Source organism: Eutrigla gurnardus, assembly GCF_963514095.1.
Source record: "Eutrigla gurnardus genome assembly, chromosome: 9".
In the NCBI taxonomy this organism is placed as follows: domain Eukaryota; kingdom Metazoa; phylum Chordata; class Actinopteri; order Perciformes; family Triglidae; genus Eutrigla; species Eutrigla gurnardus.
This window is the reverse complement of record NC_139923.1, coordinates 27,802,191-27,818,385: the sequence shown is the minus strand read 5'-3', so window position 1 is coordinate 27,818,385 and position 16,195 is coordinate 27,802,191. Positions and strand designations below refer to the sequence as shown.

The following is a 16,195-nucleotide window of genomic DNA, read 5'->3' as shown; positions in this document are numbered from 1 at the left end:
TCCGAATTTCATCATATCTACAGAGCTTTTAAGAGCTGACATGGCATCAATTCTGCTCTCACTCATTGCATTATTGTGTGTTTGCTACTGTTAGTTATCTTTAATATGTGCTTGTTTTAACTTGTTGAGATTGTTGAGTAAATTCAATGTAATTGAGAGTGTTGACGAATTGCTTGTATCTAACAGAAACCAAAAACCATAAAGTGTCTTGAAAAAGAAAGGGCTGATCTTACCAAGGATAAATAGCCTCAGTGTGGGGGGAAAACAACAAAACATAATCTAAAATTACATATTGAGCTATTTTAATTGACCCCCTTTTTTCTCGTGGAAGGTGTTGCTCACACAGTTGAACACATTAATGCAAAAATGTTTGGCGTTTAGTTAGTTTTAGCATGAAGAGTGTTTTTGAAGATGAAGACTCTCCACTGGGTGCTCCACAATGACATCCTGCCTTTGTTGCCATCTGTTGGTTAAATGTTTATTATTCTGAGCTCAGTCAGTGGTGGAGGAGAAACTCCAGTCAAAATTCTGATAAAATCAAAAAACATCTACAATTGTACTTAAAAGCACAAAAGCGTTAGCATCAAAATATACTTATAGTACCAAAAGTAAAAGTACTTTGTATTGTAATGCTGCGTTAATGTGTTCATCACTTTGATGTTGCGGTGGAGCTAATTTTCACAGTATAGGTACTATACTATTTTGTGTAATTAATCTGACTCTCTTCACCTAATACAAATAAGTCATAGCACAATGAACTTGAGGCCTACATTTCAAGTAAAACAATACAGAATCTAATGATTAGGTGAGTTTATTTGTATAGCATTCACAAGGCAATTGAAAGTGATTCATGAAGGCAGAGAAATACATTAATTAAGAATGTTAAATAGGTTTAGAACTTCAAATAGAATAAAAACGGTAACAAAAAAACAATAAAATAAATAAATTGTATATAATATTATAATAATAAACAGAGCAGCTCTTCCTATTTATTTATTTATTTATTCATTATAACATTTATTTCTACTTCCTCTCCAAGCCAACGGTCGAGTGACGCCATACCGTATTAACTGTATTAGAAGCGCCCACACCCCATAGCCGCGAACGTTAAAAAAAAAAAAAAAAAAACTCCACGGAGATGATTTATGGTGATGATTATGTTTAATATTGAGTTCAAATCGGCCACTGGCCGGATAGAACCGGGTCGGCCCCCCACCTCTGCTGTTGGCCGTGGCTGCGTCATCGGTTGTAGCACCGGTTTGAACCGGTTTGAACACAGCGCACGCGAACGCCGCCAACGTCCAGAGAACATTCCAGACTCTTCCACGGTAACGGTAAGAGAGGAAGAGAGAGAGAGAGAGAGAGAGAGAGAGAGAGAAAATAAAAACGCTAAATTTAAAGTTATAAACTATTTATCTTTTTAATCAATAGTAATATAAGATATAGAGCTCCAAAAGCTATTATTTTATGTATGTTTATTTTAGAATTAGCTAGGTCTTCCATATCATGTAGTGTTAGTTAGCTAGCTAGCTGGCTTACCCCTGAATGCTCAATTGGGCTTGTCAAAGAGTCACCTCAATAGGAAGTTACCTCAATGGGAGTAACATCTGTGTTAATAAAACACTGTTATGCAAAAACATTTTTAATATAAGGTTGTATATAGTGCTCAAAAATGCGTTCCAAAAACGACCTGAACGAAAACTTCACCATTGTCACCAGAAGCCTGTTTGACCTCAGCCAACACCTCGGAATGATTGTTCCCCATCCAGAAAAGGTATGAGTGAAAATGTATATTTGTATTAAATTGACAGTTATGGCACTGTAAGCGAGCTAGATTGGAACTGTTAAAAAAAATAATCAGTAGCTAGCATACATTCAAACTATTTTATTGAAGGCAAGGTAAAAAAAAAAAAAGAGAATGAGACACCACTGAGGCTTATTCTGGCTTATTTTGTGGGTAAATAAAAAAGCCTAGATGATGGCCAAATTGCCAAGCCCAAGGTTTCTGAAGGCAGTTCTTTTTTGTACATTTGGAAAGAAATGCCAATATTAATACTAGCACTGATGTGTTTCATTACAGTATAGCGTTAGTTTACAGCACAAATAACCAGCTTACTGTATGTGTGCAATTACAACAACAAAAAACTCTACAGAGATGATTCATGATTACTTTATACTAAAATTGATCTCAAATCAGCCACTGGTGGCATAGAACTGGGTCGGCACTCGGTCCCCCACCTCTGCTGTTGGCCGTGGCTACGTCATCGGTTGTAGCACCGGTTTGAACACAGCGCACGTGAACGCCGCCAACCTCCAGAGAACATTTCAGATGTTGCTTTTCCAGGTGCTCAGAGATGCGTTTCAAATACAAACGAGAACGAAAACATCACCATTGTCACCAGAAGCCTGTTTGACCTCAGCCAATACCTCCGGAATGATTGTTCCCCATCCAGAAAAAGGTAGGAGTGAAAATTTATATTTGTATTAAATTGACAGTTACGGCAGCGAGTTAGATTGGAACTGTTAAAAAAAAATCAGTAGCTATAGCGGTAACGGTACATTCAAACTAAAAAAGCCAAGATGATGGCCAAATTGCCAGAGGTTTCCGAAGGCAGTTCTTTTTTTGTACATCAAGTTCAAGTTCAGGTTTATTGGCCATTTGTGGTATGAAAACCACATTGGAAAGAAATGCCAATATTAATACTAGCACTGATGTGTTTCATTGCAGTATAGCCATAGTTTACAGCACAAATAACCAGCTTACTGTATGTGTGCAATAACAACAACAAAAAACTCTACAGAGATGATTCATGATTACTTTATACTAAAATTGATCTCAAATCAGCCACTGGTGGCATAGAACTGGGTCGGCACTCGGTCCCCCACCTCTGCTGTTGGCCGTGGCTACGTCATCGGTTGTAGCACCGGTTTGAACACAGCGCACGTGAACGCCGCCAACCTCCAGAGAACATTTCAGATGTTTCTTTTCCAGGTGTTCAGAGATGCGTTTCAAATACAAACGAGAACGAAAACATCACCATTGTCACCAGAAGCCTGTTTGACCTCAGCCAATACCTCCGGAATGATTGTTCCCCATCCAGAAAAAGGTAGGAGTGAAAATTTATATTTGTATTAAATTGACAGTTACGGCAGCGAGTTAGATTGGAACTGTTAAAAAAAAATCAGTAGCTATAACGGTAACGGTACATTCAAACTAAAAAAGCCAAGATGATGGCCAAATTGCCAGAGGTTTCCGAAGGCAGTTCTTTTTTTGTACATCAAGTTCAAGTTCAGGTTTATTGGCCATTTGTGGTATGAAAACCACATTGGAAAGAAATGCCAATATTAATACTAGCACTGATGTGTTTCATTGCAGTATAGCCATAGTTTACAAAACAAATAACCAGCTTACTGTATGTGTGCAATTACAACAACAAAAAACTCTACAGAGATGATTCATGATTACTTTATACTAAAATTGATCTCAAATCAGCCACTGGTGGCATAGAACTGGGTCGGCACTCGGTCCCCCACCTCTGCTGTTGGCCGTGGCTACGTCATCGGTTGTAGCACCGGTTTGAACACAGCGCACGTGAACGCCGCCAACCTCCAGAGAACATTTCAGATGTTGCTTTTCCAGGTGCTCAGAGATGCGTTTCAAATACAAACGAGAACGAAAACATCACCATTGTCACCAGAAGCCTGTTTGACCTCAGCCAATACCTCCGGAATGATTGTTCCCCATCCAGAAAAAGGTAGGAGTGAAAATTTATATTTGTATTTGTATTAAATTGACAGTTACGGCAGCGAGTTAGATTGGAACTGTTAAAAAAAAATCAGTAGCTATAGCGGTAACGGTACATTCAAACTAAAAAAGCCAAGATGATGGCCAAATTGCCAGAGGTTTCCGAAGGCAGTTCTTTTTTTGTACATCAAGTTCAAGTTCAGGTTTATTGGCCATTTGTGGTATGAAAACCACAAATGGCAGAAATGCCAATATTAATACTAGCACTGATGTGTTTCATTGCAGTATAGCCATAGTTTACAGCACAAATAACCAGCTTATGTGTGCATTACTGCATTATGTATTCTAGTTGAGTGGGTATGCTCCAACTTATAGTACCATTCTAAGACAGAGGCATAGCTGTTTACTAGAAGTAAACCGGTGACCCACACATAATTTGAGTAAAATTTAACAGAACCACGTGAGAACTTGGATTAAGCCATCTACCCAGTGTTCCTTCAAGTTTTTCAGGTCAAAATGGCATCATGGTGCCCTCTTGACTTGGCTTGAACATTGACAATATAAAATGTCAAATAAGCCACTTGAAGGTAGATTTAAGCATTTGTAATGTTACAGTGCTTCTTGTAACAAATGTGATTACTGGTTAGCAAGTAAGAACTTGATATGTCAGGGATCAATACTGTGGGAAAAAAAACAGACAGAAAGCAAATTTAAGGGTATCATAGAGAAAATGTATTTATTATAGCATATTTCACATCATATTATATGATTAGAAACAGCCGATCAGGCAGTGGGCTTTATTCAGCTGATTCTTTTCCCTGAAAACACACAAAAATAAATATTTTATTAGGTTGATTTAAATTTAATTAACTGACAGTAACTTTCTGTTCGATTTAATTTGGATTACATTTTTTTAATTAAACAGAATTGTATAGTTACCTTGCCAGAGTCACGGCTCTTTGCTCTCAGCTTGTTGACCTGAGACTCTGCAATGTCAGCACGCTCCTCAGCCTCCTCCAGCTCATGCTGGACCTTCCTGCACTTGGACAGGTGAGAGTTGACCTGTTCCTCCTGGAAGACCAAACACATTGTTTAAATAAATGGAAAACCTTTAATGTATCCTGAATATACGAATCCTTTCCCAGTATTTTTATGTTTTTTATTTTTAATTTAAGAACAGTGATCTGTGCAAAGAGGATTGTTTGTTTGTATGCAATCATTTGGATATTATCCACTTCAGTTTTAAAAAATAAATATGTTGTCCTTACCGCCTCCTCAGCCTGCCTCTTGTAGGCCTTCACCTTGAGCTGCAACTTATCAACCAGATCTTGCAGCCTGGAGCCATTTTTCTTGTCCTCCTCAGTCTGTAATAGACAGTAAATGTGCATCTTGAAATGTTTGCAGTGATAGATATGTTAGGCTTTGCACATTCATCCATTCATGTGTGATCTGGAACCGCTTATCCTATTCAGGGTCCCTGCTGACATTTATAAAAGGCAGGGTACATCGTGGACAGGTCGGCAAGCTATCGCAGGTTTCATTGGTACATGTTAACTGTCAAAATGACTGTACCTGATAGGTGAGCTCCTTCACTCTCCTCTCATATTTGCGGACACCCTTAACAGCATCTGCTCCACGTCTCTGCTCAGCCTCAACCTCTGCCTCCAGCTCACGCACCTACAAAAGACCAGAAAATTCTTAGGATATTTAGAATCCCTGTATTTTCTTACGTTTGTTCATTAGATTCGACTGTGAATCTTATCATGACTTTCTTACCCTCGACTCAAGTTTCTGGAGCTGCTTCTTGCCACCCTTCATGGCCAGGTTCTCAGCCTCATCCAGACGGTGCTGCAGGTCCTTAACAGTGACCTCCAGATTCTTCTTCATCCTCTCCAGATGAGCGCTAGTATCCTGCTCCTTCTTCAGTTCCTCAGCCATCATAGCAGCCTAGAGGAGACAGCATAAATGATTGATTAGAAGTTGTAAAAGACATACGAATAAAAGTAAGATGAAATGAAATTCAAACTTACATCGGTGATGGCCTTCTTGGCCTTCTCCTCTGCATTCCTTGCTTCCTGAACGGTGTCATCCACTTCACCCTGGACCTGAACCAGGTCACTCTCAAGCTTCTTCTTGGTGTTCAGAAGGCTTGTGTTCTAAAAGTAAAAACATATATAGTCACTTAGTCAACACACAGCTGATTTCACATTATTTCAAACAATATTCGTTTTTTGATTTATTTGTTCACCTGAGAGTGCAAAAGTCCAACACGCTCACTGGCGTCCACCAGCTCCTGCTCAGCGACTTTACGACATCTCTCTGTCTGTTCAAGGGCTGTTCTGAGTTCCTCAATTTCAGCCAACATGAGACCGTTCCTGCGATCCACCATAGCAGCTTGTTCCTTGAAGTCTTCCTGGGCTCTGACGGCATCATCAAGGTGCAGTTGTGCATCCTAGTGAAAGAAAATGAGGAAAATATTCCCATGAATGCCTAAGTGTAGCAGTATTCACAATGGGCTGTTGCACAACTGTGTGTTTTACAATACCTTAAGCTGTGCCTGCACATTCCTCAACTGCTTCTGGGATTCAGCAGCCTGGCGATTGGAGTGGCTCAACTGAATCTCCATCTCATTCAGATCTCCCTCCATCTTCTTCTTGATTCTCAGGGCATCATTCCTGCTCCTGACCTCAGAATCGAGCGTGCTCTGCATGGAGTCAATCACCCTCTGGCTGTTCCTCTTGATCTGCTCCATCTCCTCCTCTTTCTCTGCCAGCTTCCTGTCCACCTCACCCTTAATCTGGTTGAGCTCCAGCTGGACACGCAGGATCTTAGATTCTTCATGTTCCAGAGTTCCCTGACGGGATAAAATAATGAAATATTAATATCTGACTTCAAACAATGTCTAGTTCACTATGGTTTAAAATTAGATTCAGAAGATCTCGTTAAAAAAAAGTACCTCAGCCTCTTCAAGAGCTGTCTGGATCTCACACTTCTCTGTCTCCACCTGCTTCTTGGACTTCTCCAGTTCATGGATGCTCTTTCCAGTCTCACCAATCTGTTCAGTCAGATCTGAAATCTCCTCTGCAGACAGATACGTGTGTTTTGTATTGTTAAGCTTTGAAATCTAAAATTAAATACATACAAATGTGTTGGAATACGATGTAACATGTACAACTCACGTTGCAGGTTCTTGTTTTCACGCTTCATGGTCTCCAGATGATCCAGAGCTTCCTCATAAGAGTTCTTCATCTTGAACAGCTCAGTGCTGAGAGAACGAGCCTCCTTCTGTGCTCCCTCAAGCTCTGCCTGACCCTCCTCATACTTCTGTTTCCACTCTGCCAACACCTGAATGACACAGATAATACAGTTGAGTTGGTGTATCAATGAAAAGTCAAATGTAACTATGTCATTGTTTGTATGGGTTGCCCACAGAAAGTAAACCAAGTTACCTTATCAAAGTTCCTCTGCTTCTTGTCCAGGCTGGCAGCCAGACCATTGGCCCTCTCCACATCAATCATGAGGTCCTCCACCTCACTCTGGAGCCTCTGTTTGGTTTTCTCAAGAGAAGCACACTTGGAGTTCACTGCCTCGATCTGCTCCTCAGCCTCCTGAAGGCGCTGGGCCAGCTTTTTCCTGTTTGAAAGATTTTTCACTGTGAAAACTATGTAGTTGCCTGAAGCCTTAGTAACAAGAAACTGCAACCTAATTCTTTAACACAATATGCTGAATTGATGTATACAATACCACATCATCTTGATGGTAACATGTCATTTCTATCAATTTAATGTGTGATGCAAGTTGTCAGTAATTGTATTAAAGTGCTACAAATCTACTGGCCATTTAATTATTTGAATGTTACTCACTTGGATTCCTCAAGCTCCTCAGTGCGCTGTATAGCATCAGTTTCATACTTAGTTCTCCACTGAGCTACCTCACTGTTGGCCTTGGACATTCCACGCTGCAGCTCTGCCTTGGCCTCCTGCTCCTCCTCAAACTGCTCCCTCAGCAGGTCACAGTCATGGCGAGCTGATTGCAGTCCATGGGCAAGAGCATTCTTGGCCTGGTGTTTAATAAACATGTTAACTTACAACTGACTGAGTCTGCAACAGCATCTTATGACAGTATGTCGGCTGGGATCTCTGAAGATTCAGCACGGAGGGTTAATGATTTATTACCTTAAGCTCTTCCTCAATATGTCTCTTCAGCTCCTCAATTTGCTGTGTGAAGGCCTGTTTGCCTCTGGTCAGCTGAGAGACGAGAGCTTCTTTCTCTTCAATTTGACGGCTGAACTCACCTTGTGTGAAAGACGTCAAAATGCATTAGTTTGTGTAATATTTCTCAGTTACATACACAACAGATCATTCAGTGATTACTTGTAGATACCATTTTCTGTCAGAAGACGTGCTTTCTGTCCAGATGCATCATTGATTTGACGAACATTTTCATCATTCTTGGTCTTCAGTTCGCTAAATTGGTCCTCAAGTGTGCGGCACATCTTTTCAAGATTTCCCTAAAGAAAAGACAGATGAGAGTGATTAGATTTTATTTCTAATATTAATTACGGTATTTACTATTTTCCTTTTGGCATATAATGCATTGTAGACCTTTGATTTCGCAACAGCTTCCATGTTGCTGGAGAGGTCATCAATCTCCATCTTGTATTCACTCTTTTCCTTCTCAAGCTTCTGCTTAACACGCTGGAGGTTGTCAATCTGTTCTCCCAGCTCAGCAACGCTGTCAGCCTGCTTCTTGCGAAGAGCAGCAGCAGTGGCTTCATGCTGCAGAGTGGACTCTTCAAGGTCACGACGGAGCTTCTGGAATTCAGCTTCACGCTTCTTGTTCATCTCAATCTGAGCAGAAGTGGCACCACCGGCCTCTTCCAGCCTCTCGCTGATCTCCTCAAGTTCCCTGGAGAGGTCAGCTCTCTGCTTCTCAACCTTGGCACGAGCAGCACGCTCAGCTTCAATCTCCTCCTCCAGTTCCTCAATACGGGCCTGTTGAATTTCGGTTTAATTTCTTTCAGAAAACGTTCACTTTTAACATATGCATATATGCACGTACATAAAATAGGAATCATGTGCAGTAAGGTTTTGGTAACACAATATGTCACCTGAAGTTCCTTGATCTTCTTCTGAAGCTGAGCACCCAGTGACTGCTCATCTTCAATCTTGCTAAGCAGCTGGCTGGTTTCAAAGTCCTTCCTGTGAGAGTCATAGATAATATGCATGAAATTCCTGCAGTTGACCACAATTTTAAAAGAATAGTACAAATTTAAAAAACAATTTACTTTTTGATTTTCTCATCAGACTGCTGCTTGTCATTCTCAAGGTCCATGATGGACTCCTGGGCCAGTTTCAGATCACCCTCAAGCTTCCTCTTGGCTCTCTCAAGGTCCATACGCAGCTTCTTCTCTTGCTCCAGAGAACCCTCAAGCTGAACAAATAATGAGTCTTTAATGATAACATTTAAGAATAATTTTGATTTGCTAATCTAAGTGTCTTTGTAGACTTACATCATCCACTTGCTGCTCAAGCTTGGTCTTGGCCTTGGTCAGAGTGTTGACTTTGTCTTCCTCAGCCTGCAGGTCATCAAGAGTCTGCTGATGAGCCTCCTGAAGGGCTTTCTTTTCCTTTGTCAGCTTGGCAAGGCTCTCATCTTGAGAGGCCATCTCTTCAGTCAGGTTCTTCACCTGGAAGGTGTGCAGGAAAGATCTCGTCATGGAATGTTTACAATTATAGTCTTACTTAATCTGCTGGTCAGGTTATTATTTACAAACCTTGTTCTCGGTGGCATGTTTCTCCTTCTCCACTTTGGCCAAGGTGAGCTCCAGGTCATCAATATCCTTCTTGAGCTCAGAGCATTCATCCTCCAGCTTTCTCTTCTTGGCAGTGAGCTCAGCATTGATTTCCTCTTCATCCTCCAGTCTCTCAGTTGTCTCTTTGAGTTTGGCCTCCATCTGAATCTTGCTCTTGATAAGTCCCTCACATCTCTCCTCAGCATCTGACAGATTCTCTCCTTCCTACACCATTTTATGATATTCCATGTAAGCACATCAACATTGTAGACAATGAAATATCACAAGTGTATGTTGATGTGTACTTACAGATGCTACTTGCAGCTGCAGATCATTCTTCTCCTGCAGAAGGGAGACCATCTTCTCCTCCAGTTCCTTCTTCTTTGCCAGGGCAGTAGCCAAGTCAGTTTTCATCTTATCGTAGTTCTCCTTCATGTTTGCCAGCTCCTTCTCAGTTTCAGCACTCTTCAGCAGAGGCTTGATCTTGTAGTACACCTTCATCCATGGCCAGTGTTTGACATTCATGAATGAGCGGATATTGTACTGGATGGTATAGATGGCTTCCCTGCAGACAAGAAGTCGATGTTATGGATGATGAAATTCAGGATTTTCATACCGTGATTCAGAACTGCTGTTTTTTACATGCCTCCTCTCCATCATCTTCACAAACTCCTTTCTCATGACGTAACCACGGCACAAAGCCTGAGTCATGGTGACCAGAGATGCCAGTTTTTCATCTCTCATCTCTTCAAGGGTACCCAGAAGACCGGCCTTGAAGAACACCTGGCAGAAAATCAAAATTGTATGTCAGAATGATGAATTGAGATTGTGAATACTTTGCATCCCATAAAACAAATAAACAAAAAATTATTTTCTTCTACCCCAAATGTTCCTTAAAACACAATTCACCTCATTCAGGTAGTTTTTAGATATTCTGACTCATTATTAACACACAACTAGAAATGTGCAATTAGCAGAGTGCATTTTCCCATAAGGTTTGTGTGAAATATTTGATTGAATGAATACAAACTAGAAATGATTGATGAATGACTTTCAGTAAAATATGGAACGTGCTTACCTTGGTGTGTCCGAATTTGTACTCCTCATGGTCAACATCAATTGAACCAAGTAGCTTCTCTGAAGCCTTCTTGTTGTCAATGAACTGGCCCTCGGGGATGACACTGGCATTCAGTACCTTGTACCTTTTTCATGAGAGAGAGAGTTCATGGTCAGTGTGAGCATTTTATTTGAATAATCTGTATCAAATAGTATTAATTAATATCCTATAATACCTCTGCTTGAAGTCGGCATAGAGGATTCTGCTGGGGAAACCTTTTCTGCAGATTCTGATACCTTCCAGCACACCGTTACACCTGAGCTGGTGGATGACCAGGAAGTTCTCCATCAGACCTGTAAGCATTTTTATAAATGACTTATTTGAGTAAAGAGTATCAGTTAAAGCAGTGCAGCTACCACAACAAAACCAAAGCACTCCTTACAGACTCTATTGAGATTATGTTCTCTATGTACCTGGAGTCTTTGACTCATTGGGAATCAGGCAGCGTACAAAGTGAGGATGGGTGCTCCTCAAGTTGGTCATCAGCTTGCCCAAGTTCTCCTGTGGATCCAAAATTGTGACTCTTGTCATGACATGTAACAATTGTGAGTTTGAGTGTAAACTGAGACATATAATATATGTTAAGCCTTACCCTGAACTGTGAAGACACAGTCTGCATAGAACCACCCTTCTTCTTGCCTCCCTTCTTACCGATCTCTGTTAAAAAATTTAAATCAACATGTTTTGTTAGAATGACACTGAACACATGCCACAGTTCAACATCAAAGTTAAAATATACAGCATTTGTAACCTTAAAATGTGTTTTAGTTTAATATAGTTAATATCATACCCTCAACTACAGGAGGATACAGAAGAGCCAACAGTTTCACTGAGGATTTTTGGTACAGCTGGACGACAGAGTCGTTCAGTGGGTCCTTGTTCTTGTCCAGCCAGCCATTGATATTGTAGTCCACGGTGCCAGCATAGTGCACCAGGGAGAAGTGGGCCTCAGCCTTGCCCTTGGTGGGCCTTGGCTTCTCAAATGCTTTGTTTTTGCCAAGATGCTGGTCATACAGCTTGTTCTTGAAGGATGTATCTGTGGCCTTGGGGAACATGCACTCCTCTTCAAGGATGGAGAAGATGCCCATGGGCTTGAAAAAAGTGGAAGGAAGAATGTCATTAAATGATACATTAAGATACATTCTGTCAAATTCAGAACATTTACATGGAAACACAAAATGAAATGTTTACCTTTTCAATCAGCTCGATGCAAGCAGCCAAGTCCATGCCAAAGTCAATGAACTCCCAGATAATACCCTCCTTCTTGTACTCCTCTTGCTCCAGGACAAACATGTGGTGGTTGAAGAACTGTTGCAGTTTCTCATTGGTGAAGTTGATGCACAGCTGCTCCAATGTGTTGAACTACAAGTAGACAAATCATCAGCATTATGTTTTGCAGGCAACAAGAATGATTCCCCCGTGTAAATTGTGCTGCTGAAATGTTTGAAATGTTGCTTACATCAAAGATTTCAAAGCCAGCAATATCCAGGACACCAATGAAGTACTGCCTGGCCTGTTTCGTGTCCAACATCTGGTTGATACGGACGACCATCCACAAGAACAACCTCTCATAGATGGACTTGGCAAGGGCAGTCACTGAGTTACCGACCTGAATATAAACAAGGATTAAAGTCAGTCAATCATTTTAAAGTAATGGATTACTACTATCTTCAATTATAGCATTTTTGTAATGAGATATATGATACAAAAACATTTGAAATAAAAGGTATATCCAAGATGGTCATTGACCAGTATTTAAAACTCCTATAAAGTTGACAATGACATTGCCATCATCTTTTCTCATATACGAACAAAACAAATATTTTTGCAAATAGTAGAACGTTGGATATTGATAATATACCTGATTCACAGTCTGTCCCTTGGTGACATACTCATTTCCGACCTTGACTCTGGGATAACACATAGCCTTCAGCATATCAGCGGAGTTCAGACCCAGCAAGTAAGCAACCTTGTCAGCATCTGAAAATAGTTCAGTGATTTCCATCATGACATGAACAGAAACCCGAGTGATGAAGAACTTCATCACTCTTGTTCCCAAGCAATTCACTTTGAGCTGGCATCAGATACTCACCCTCTGTGCCATCAGGCTCAGCCTGCTCCTCACGCTGCTTCTGCTTGAACTTCATGTTGCCATGGTGAAGCACAGCACCAGTCATCTTGTAAATGCTCATCTTCTCTTCATTAGTGAAGCCCAGGATGTCGATAGCATTCTGTATTCAAAAGATGGCACTTTAGAATCACTTTAGTAAATGCAATCAAAAGAGCATTTTAAACATTGCATTCAATGCACAGCATCTTTCTCTTTGTTTTGAAGCGACGATCACTTACATCAGTGGCTTCCAGCTCAATTTTGTCATCAATACTGGCCACAGTGATCTGACCCATGCTGCACATGGGGAAGTCATAGGGGTTGGTTGTGATGAGTGCCAGGTCTGGAGATCAAAAAAGGGTGATAACGTCAATATTTGTGTTTCATATGAAAACTCTAAGTAGATTAAACATTGAGCAAATCCTCAACCTGCTTACCAAGCAGCTCAGGTTTGTGGGCGGTCATCATCTGGTAGAAGATGTGGTAGCCTCTTTCATCAGGAAGCTGGAATGTCACTCTAGACTTCTCCAGCAGATCTACAAATATTGTTCACAATTCAAACTCTGGCCAATTCTCAATTCCAGTCATTTGTATATGTGGATTATTACTTACATGTCTCAATATCAGCACTAGACAGTTTGCCAGTTGTGCCGAAATGGATTCTGATGAATTTACCCTGTTTGGAACAAATAGATGTTTTAACATCCCTCCACATGGGCAATCTGTAACAAGACCTCATGTGTAGAAATCATTCCATACTTACAAAACGAGAAGAGTTGTCATTCCTCACGGTTTTGGCGTTACCGTAGGCCTCCAGCAGGGGATTGGCTGCAATAATCTGATCCTCCAGTGAACCCTTTAATCCAAGTTAACAAATGGTATCAGGAAATGACTACTTTCCTCTGGAAAACATATTCCCACTCTTGGTAAATATCCCTGAATTGTAATCTTCAGTAACATACCTTTGATGTGTCTCTCTTCTTGTCTCCGCCAACTGAGATTGTTGCAAAGTACTGGATGACACGCTTGGTGTTCACAGTCTTTCCAGCACCAGATTCTCCACTAGGTATAGAAACAGACTTTTAAGAATTTGATCGAGATATATGACTATCTTAAACAAAGTCAACTGAGTGTAGAAAACGTACGTGATCAAGACAGACTGGTTCTCCCTATCTGTTACATAAAAAAACAAAATAAATTACTGTTATACTGCAACAGGAACCTCATATACTGATAAATTCTGCATTGTCATCGTGATGACTTACCAGTCAGCATGAACTGATAAGCGTTGTCAGAGACAGAGAAGATATGGGGTGGAGCCTCCATACGCTTCTTGCCTCTATAGGCAGCAACACATTCAGAATCGTACACTGGGAGCCACTTGTAGGGGTTCACAGTAGCACAGAACAATCCAGAGTAGGTCTGAAAGTGATGATAGAGATTTAACAGTTAACGCTTCCTACAAGCATCGCAATTTTCAATAGTTATCTTTTCTTATCAGGCAGGTTGTCTTACGTAGATCATCCATGCTGCATAACGCTCTTTGAGGTTATACAGCACAGCGGCTTCATTGAGATGGGTCATCATGGCCATGTCCTCAATCTTGTCATACTTGGGAGGGTTCATTGGAGTGACGTCCTCTTCTTTAACTGTCTTCTCCTGGAACAGGACATTAGTAACGATGAGAACTGATCATATTGCATTTCTAAGTTGGCTGTCAGTTCATGATACCAACCTCCTGAGTATCCAAGACTTTGACGGTGACTTTGCCACCCTCTTTCTTGAGGATTGTTCCCTTCAAGTATAGCTCCTTGACATCAACCACGTAGCAGGCACTCTTGGCATCAAATGGTGCACTTTGAGCCTCAATTCTTTCCTTCTCTGGCTTACGAAGGTAAATGGCAGCCTTGCCATAGTAGGCCATCTCCGCGTCGGTACTCATGATGCCGGCTGATGTCTGTTTGATAAATACAAAGAAACTGCCACCTCAAACCAATATTTTTGGTCCACATAAATAAACAGCATTTGATTTTGACAGGTGAATAGTAAATATGTCCTAATTCATATGTCTGATCACGTTTACGGATGCACCAATGACCATACTGATATATTCAGGTAATGACTTATCAGCTGGAATTCTTATCAGTGACATGAGGCTAATTTTGTATCTGATACAATTATTTCAATAAATACCAATTTACATACAAATACATTTATTAATTTGTTAAATTTTGTTTTACAAAGTTAGGAGAGCAATGTTGTTTTTTCCTTACACATTAATGTATAATCCTTGTCACTTCAACACAGTAAGGCATAAAACTTAATAATGAAACACTGGTATCAGATCGGTACTCTGCAATGGTCAATAACCAAAGTCAGATCTATTAATCGTTAGTTTAGCTACAGGTGGGCCTCAACATTACTCAAAGTCCCTTTCGAACTTCAGATTTGTATGTTCACTGAGAATAAATACGAAGATATTGTTGAGTTTTGTCAAAATGTTTCGATGAATAACTGCCGATATTCAATCAATGAGAAATATTAATATTATATATTATATTATATTATAAAATATTTAATGTTTCCTTACCTGACTCCCTCTATGTCAAATCTTTTCACCAATCCTGTTCAAAACAGGTTTTGTTGTTAGAGTAGGTTTGAAAAGTAGGTTCCGTTGACAGAACTTATTTATAAATGGAGATCACATTCAGACAGTCAAAATCATAAGAGAACATTTACCTCAAGCAGGAAATCACAGATCTTCAGAGTCACACATTGGATGTCTGCTCAAGTGGCCTTTATATTGAATCAGGTTTTGATGACACAGGAAAAGTTATATATGGTATACGCACCAAATGTGGTAAGGCAGACAGGCAGACATAAAACATATGCTGTAATTATATCTTCTCATGTGTCAGGTTTCTGTCAGTATGGACTGGTCTTGAGTTTTTGCTTGATCATTGCTTCAATTGGAGTTTATTTTAAGCTCTTGAACACCCTCTTCATTTTACAGGACTTGTACTAAATGCACAACGGTTCTCTATTCCTAAATAGTTTGTTAATAAATATAGAGATAAGATAAGATGTATAATCATTTTTAAAAAGTATTTTTACTAATTTAATTTTTAACAGCACTTATAATTTACACTTTTAAATTTACATTTAGGTCATTTAGCAGACGCTTTTGTCCAAAGCAACTTACAATAAGTACATTTGTCAAAAGAAGGAAACAAAGAAACCACAACGTATCATTGCCGATAAAGTAAGAGCTTACTGCAGTCATACAGTCATAGTGCTTGATTGAAGTATTTTTATTTAATTTTACTAGTAAGTATGATTGAGTCCATAGTACTTTACAAGCACGGCAAGAGTCATAAATGTGAAGACTATTTACAGTATTTATTAGGAAAAATTTAAAGCAATTAAAAA

General features: G+C 40.0%; 2 protein-coding genes across 5 annotated transcripts in view; one reads left to right on the top strand and one right to left on the bottom strand.

The window, feature by feature from the left end:
* syt19 (synaptotagmin XIX) overlaps positions 1-741 on the top strand; it is a 6,553-nt gene extending 5,812 nt beyond the window's left edge. For all 4 annotated transcript variants that reach the window (XM_084018607.1, XM_084018608.1, XM_084018606.1 and 1 more), the window contains one exon: positions 1-741. This exon is cut by the window's left edge and continues 476 nt beyond it. The gene's annotated coding sequence lies outside the window, so the exon portion shown is untranslated.
* Positions 742-4,454: 3,713 nt separating this feature from the next.
* On the bottom strand, positions 4,455-15,529 carry LOC311018004 (myosin heavy chain, fast skeletal muscle-like). The gene is made up of 41 exons (XM_084016726.1): positions 15,506-15,529; positions 15,357-15,390; positions 14,502-14,723; positions 14,282-14,425; positions 14,032-14,188; positions 13,912-13,939; positions 13,729-13,828; positions 13,530-13,622; positions 13,379-13,442; positions 13,204-13,302; positions 13,006-13,109; positions 12,749-12,887; positions 12,518-12,636; positions 12,116-12,265; positions 11,848-12,018; positions 11,447-11,747; positions 11,249-11,313; positions 11,070-11,157; positions 10,832-10,949; positions 10,618-10,741; positions 10,186-10,322; positions 9,849-10,104; positions 9,522-9,764; positions 9,258-9,434; positions 9,033-9,178; positions 8,856-8,946; positions 8,350-8,739; positions 8,129-8,255; positions 7,921-8,039; positions 7,609-7,805; positions 7,195-7,378; positions 6,925-7,090; positions 6,702-6,826; positions 6,291-6,599; positions 5,994-6,197; positions 5,776-5,901; positions 5,522-5,692; positions 5,318-5,422; positions 5,014-5,109; positions 4,685-4,816; positions 4,455-4,563 (listed from the first exon to the last, which is right to left on the bottom strand). Exons 3-41 carry the CDS (start codon positions 14,706-14,708, stop codon positions 4,543-4,545), a joined length of 5,793 nt encoding a protein of 1,930 aa, XP_083872852.1. The 5' UTR covers positions 14,709-14,723; positions 15,357-15,390; positions 15,506-15,529; the 3' UTR covers positions 4,455-4,542.
* Positions 15,530-16,195: the final 666 nt, after the last annotated feature.

What these genes read in the sequence shown, in the direction of transcription:
- LOC311018004 (XM_084016726.1), bottom strand. Translation starts at nt 14,708, where the DNA reads ATGAGTACCGACGCGGAGATGGCCTACTATGGCAAGGCTGCCATTTAC. An exon ending in TGAAGGAGCTCACCTATCAG is followed by an intron (nt 5,110 to 5,317) that starts GTACAGTCATTT and finishes TGTCTATTACAG; the next exon opens with ACTGAGGAGGACAAGAAAAA. An exon ending in AGAGGCAGGCTGAGGAGGCG is followed by an intron (nt 4,817 to 5,013) that starts GTAAGGACAACA and finishes TTGGTCTTCCAG; the next exon opens with GAGGAACAGGTCAACTCTCA.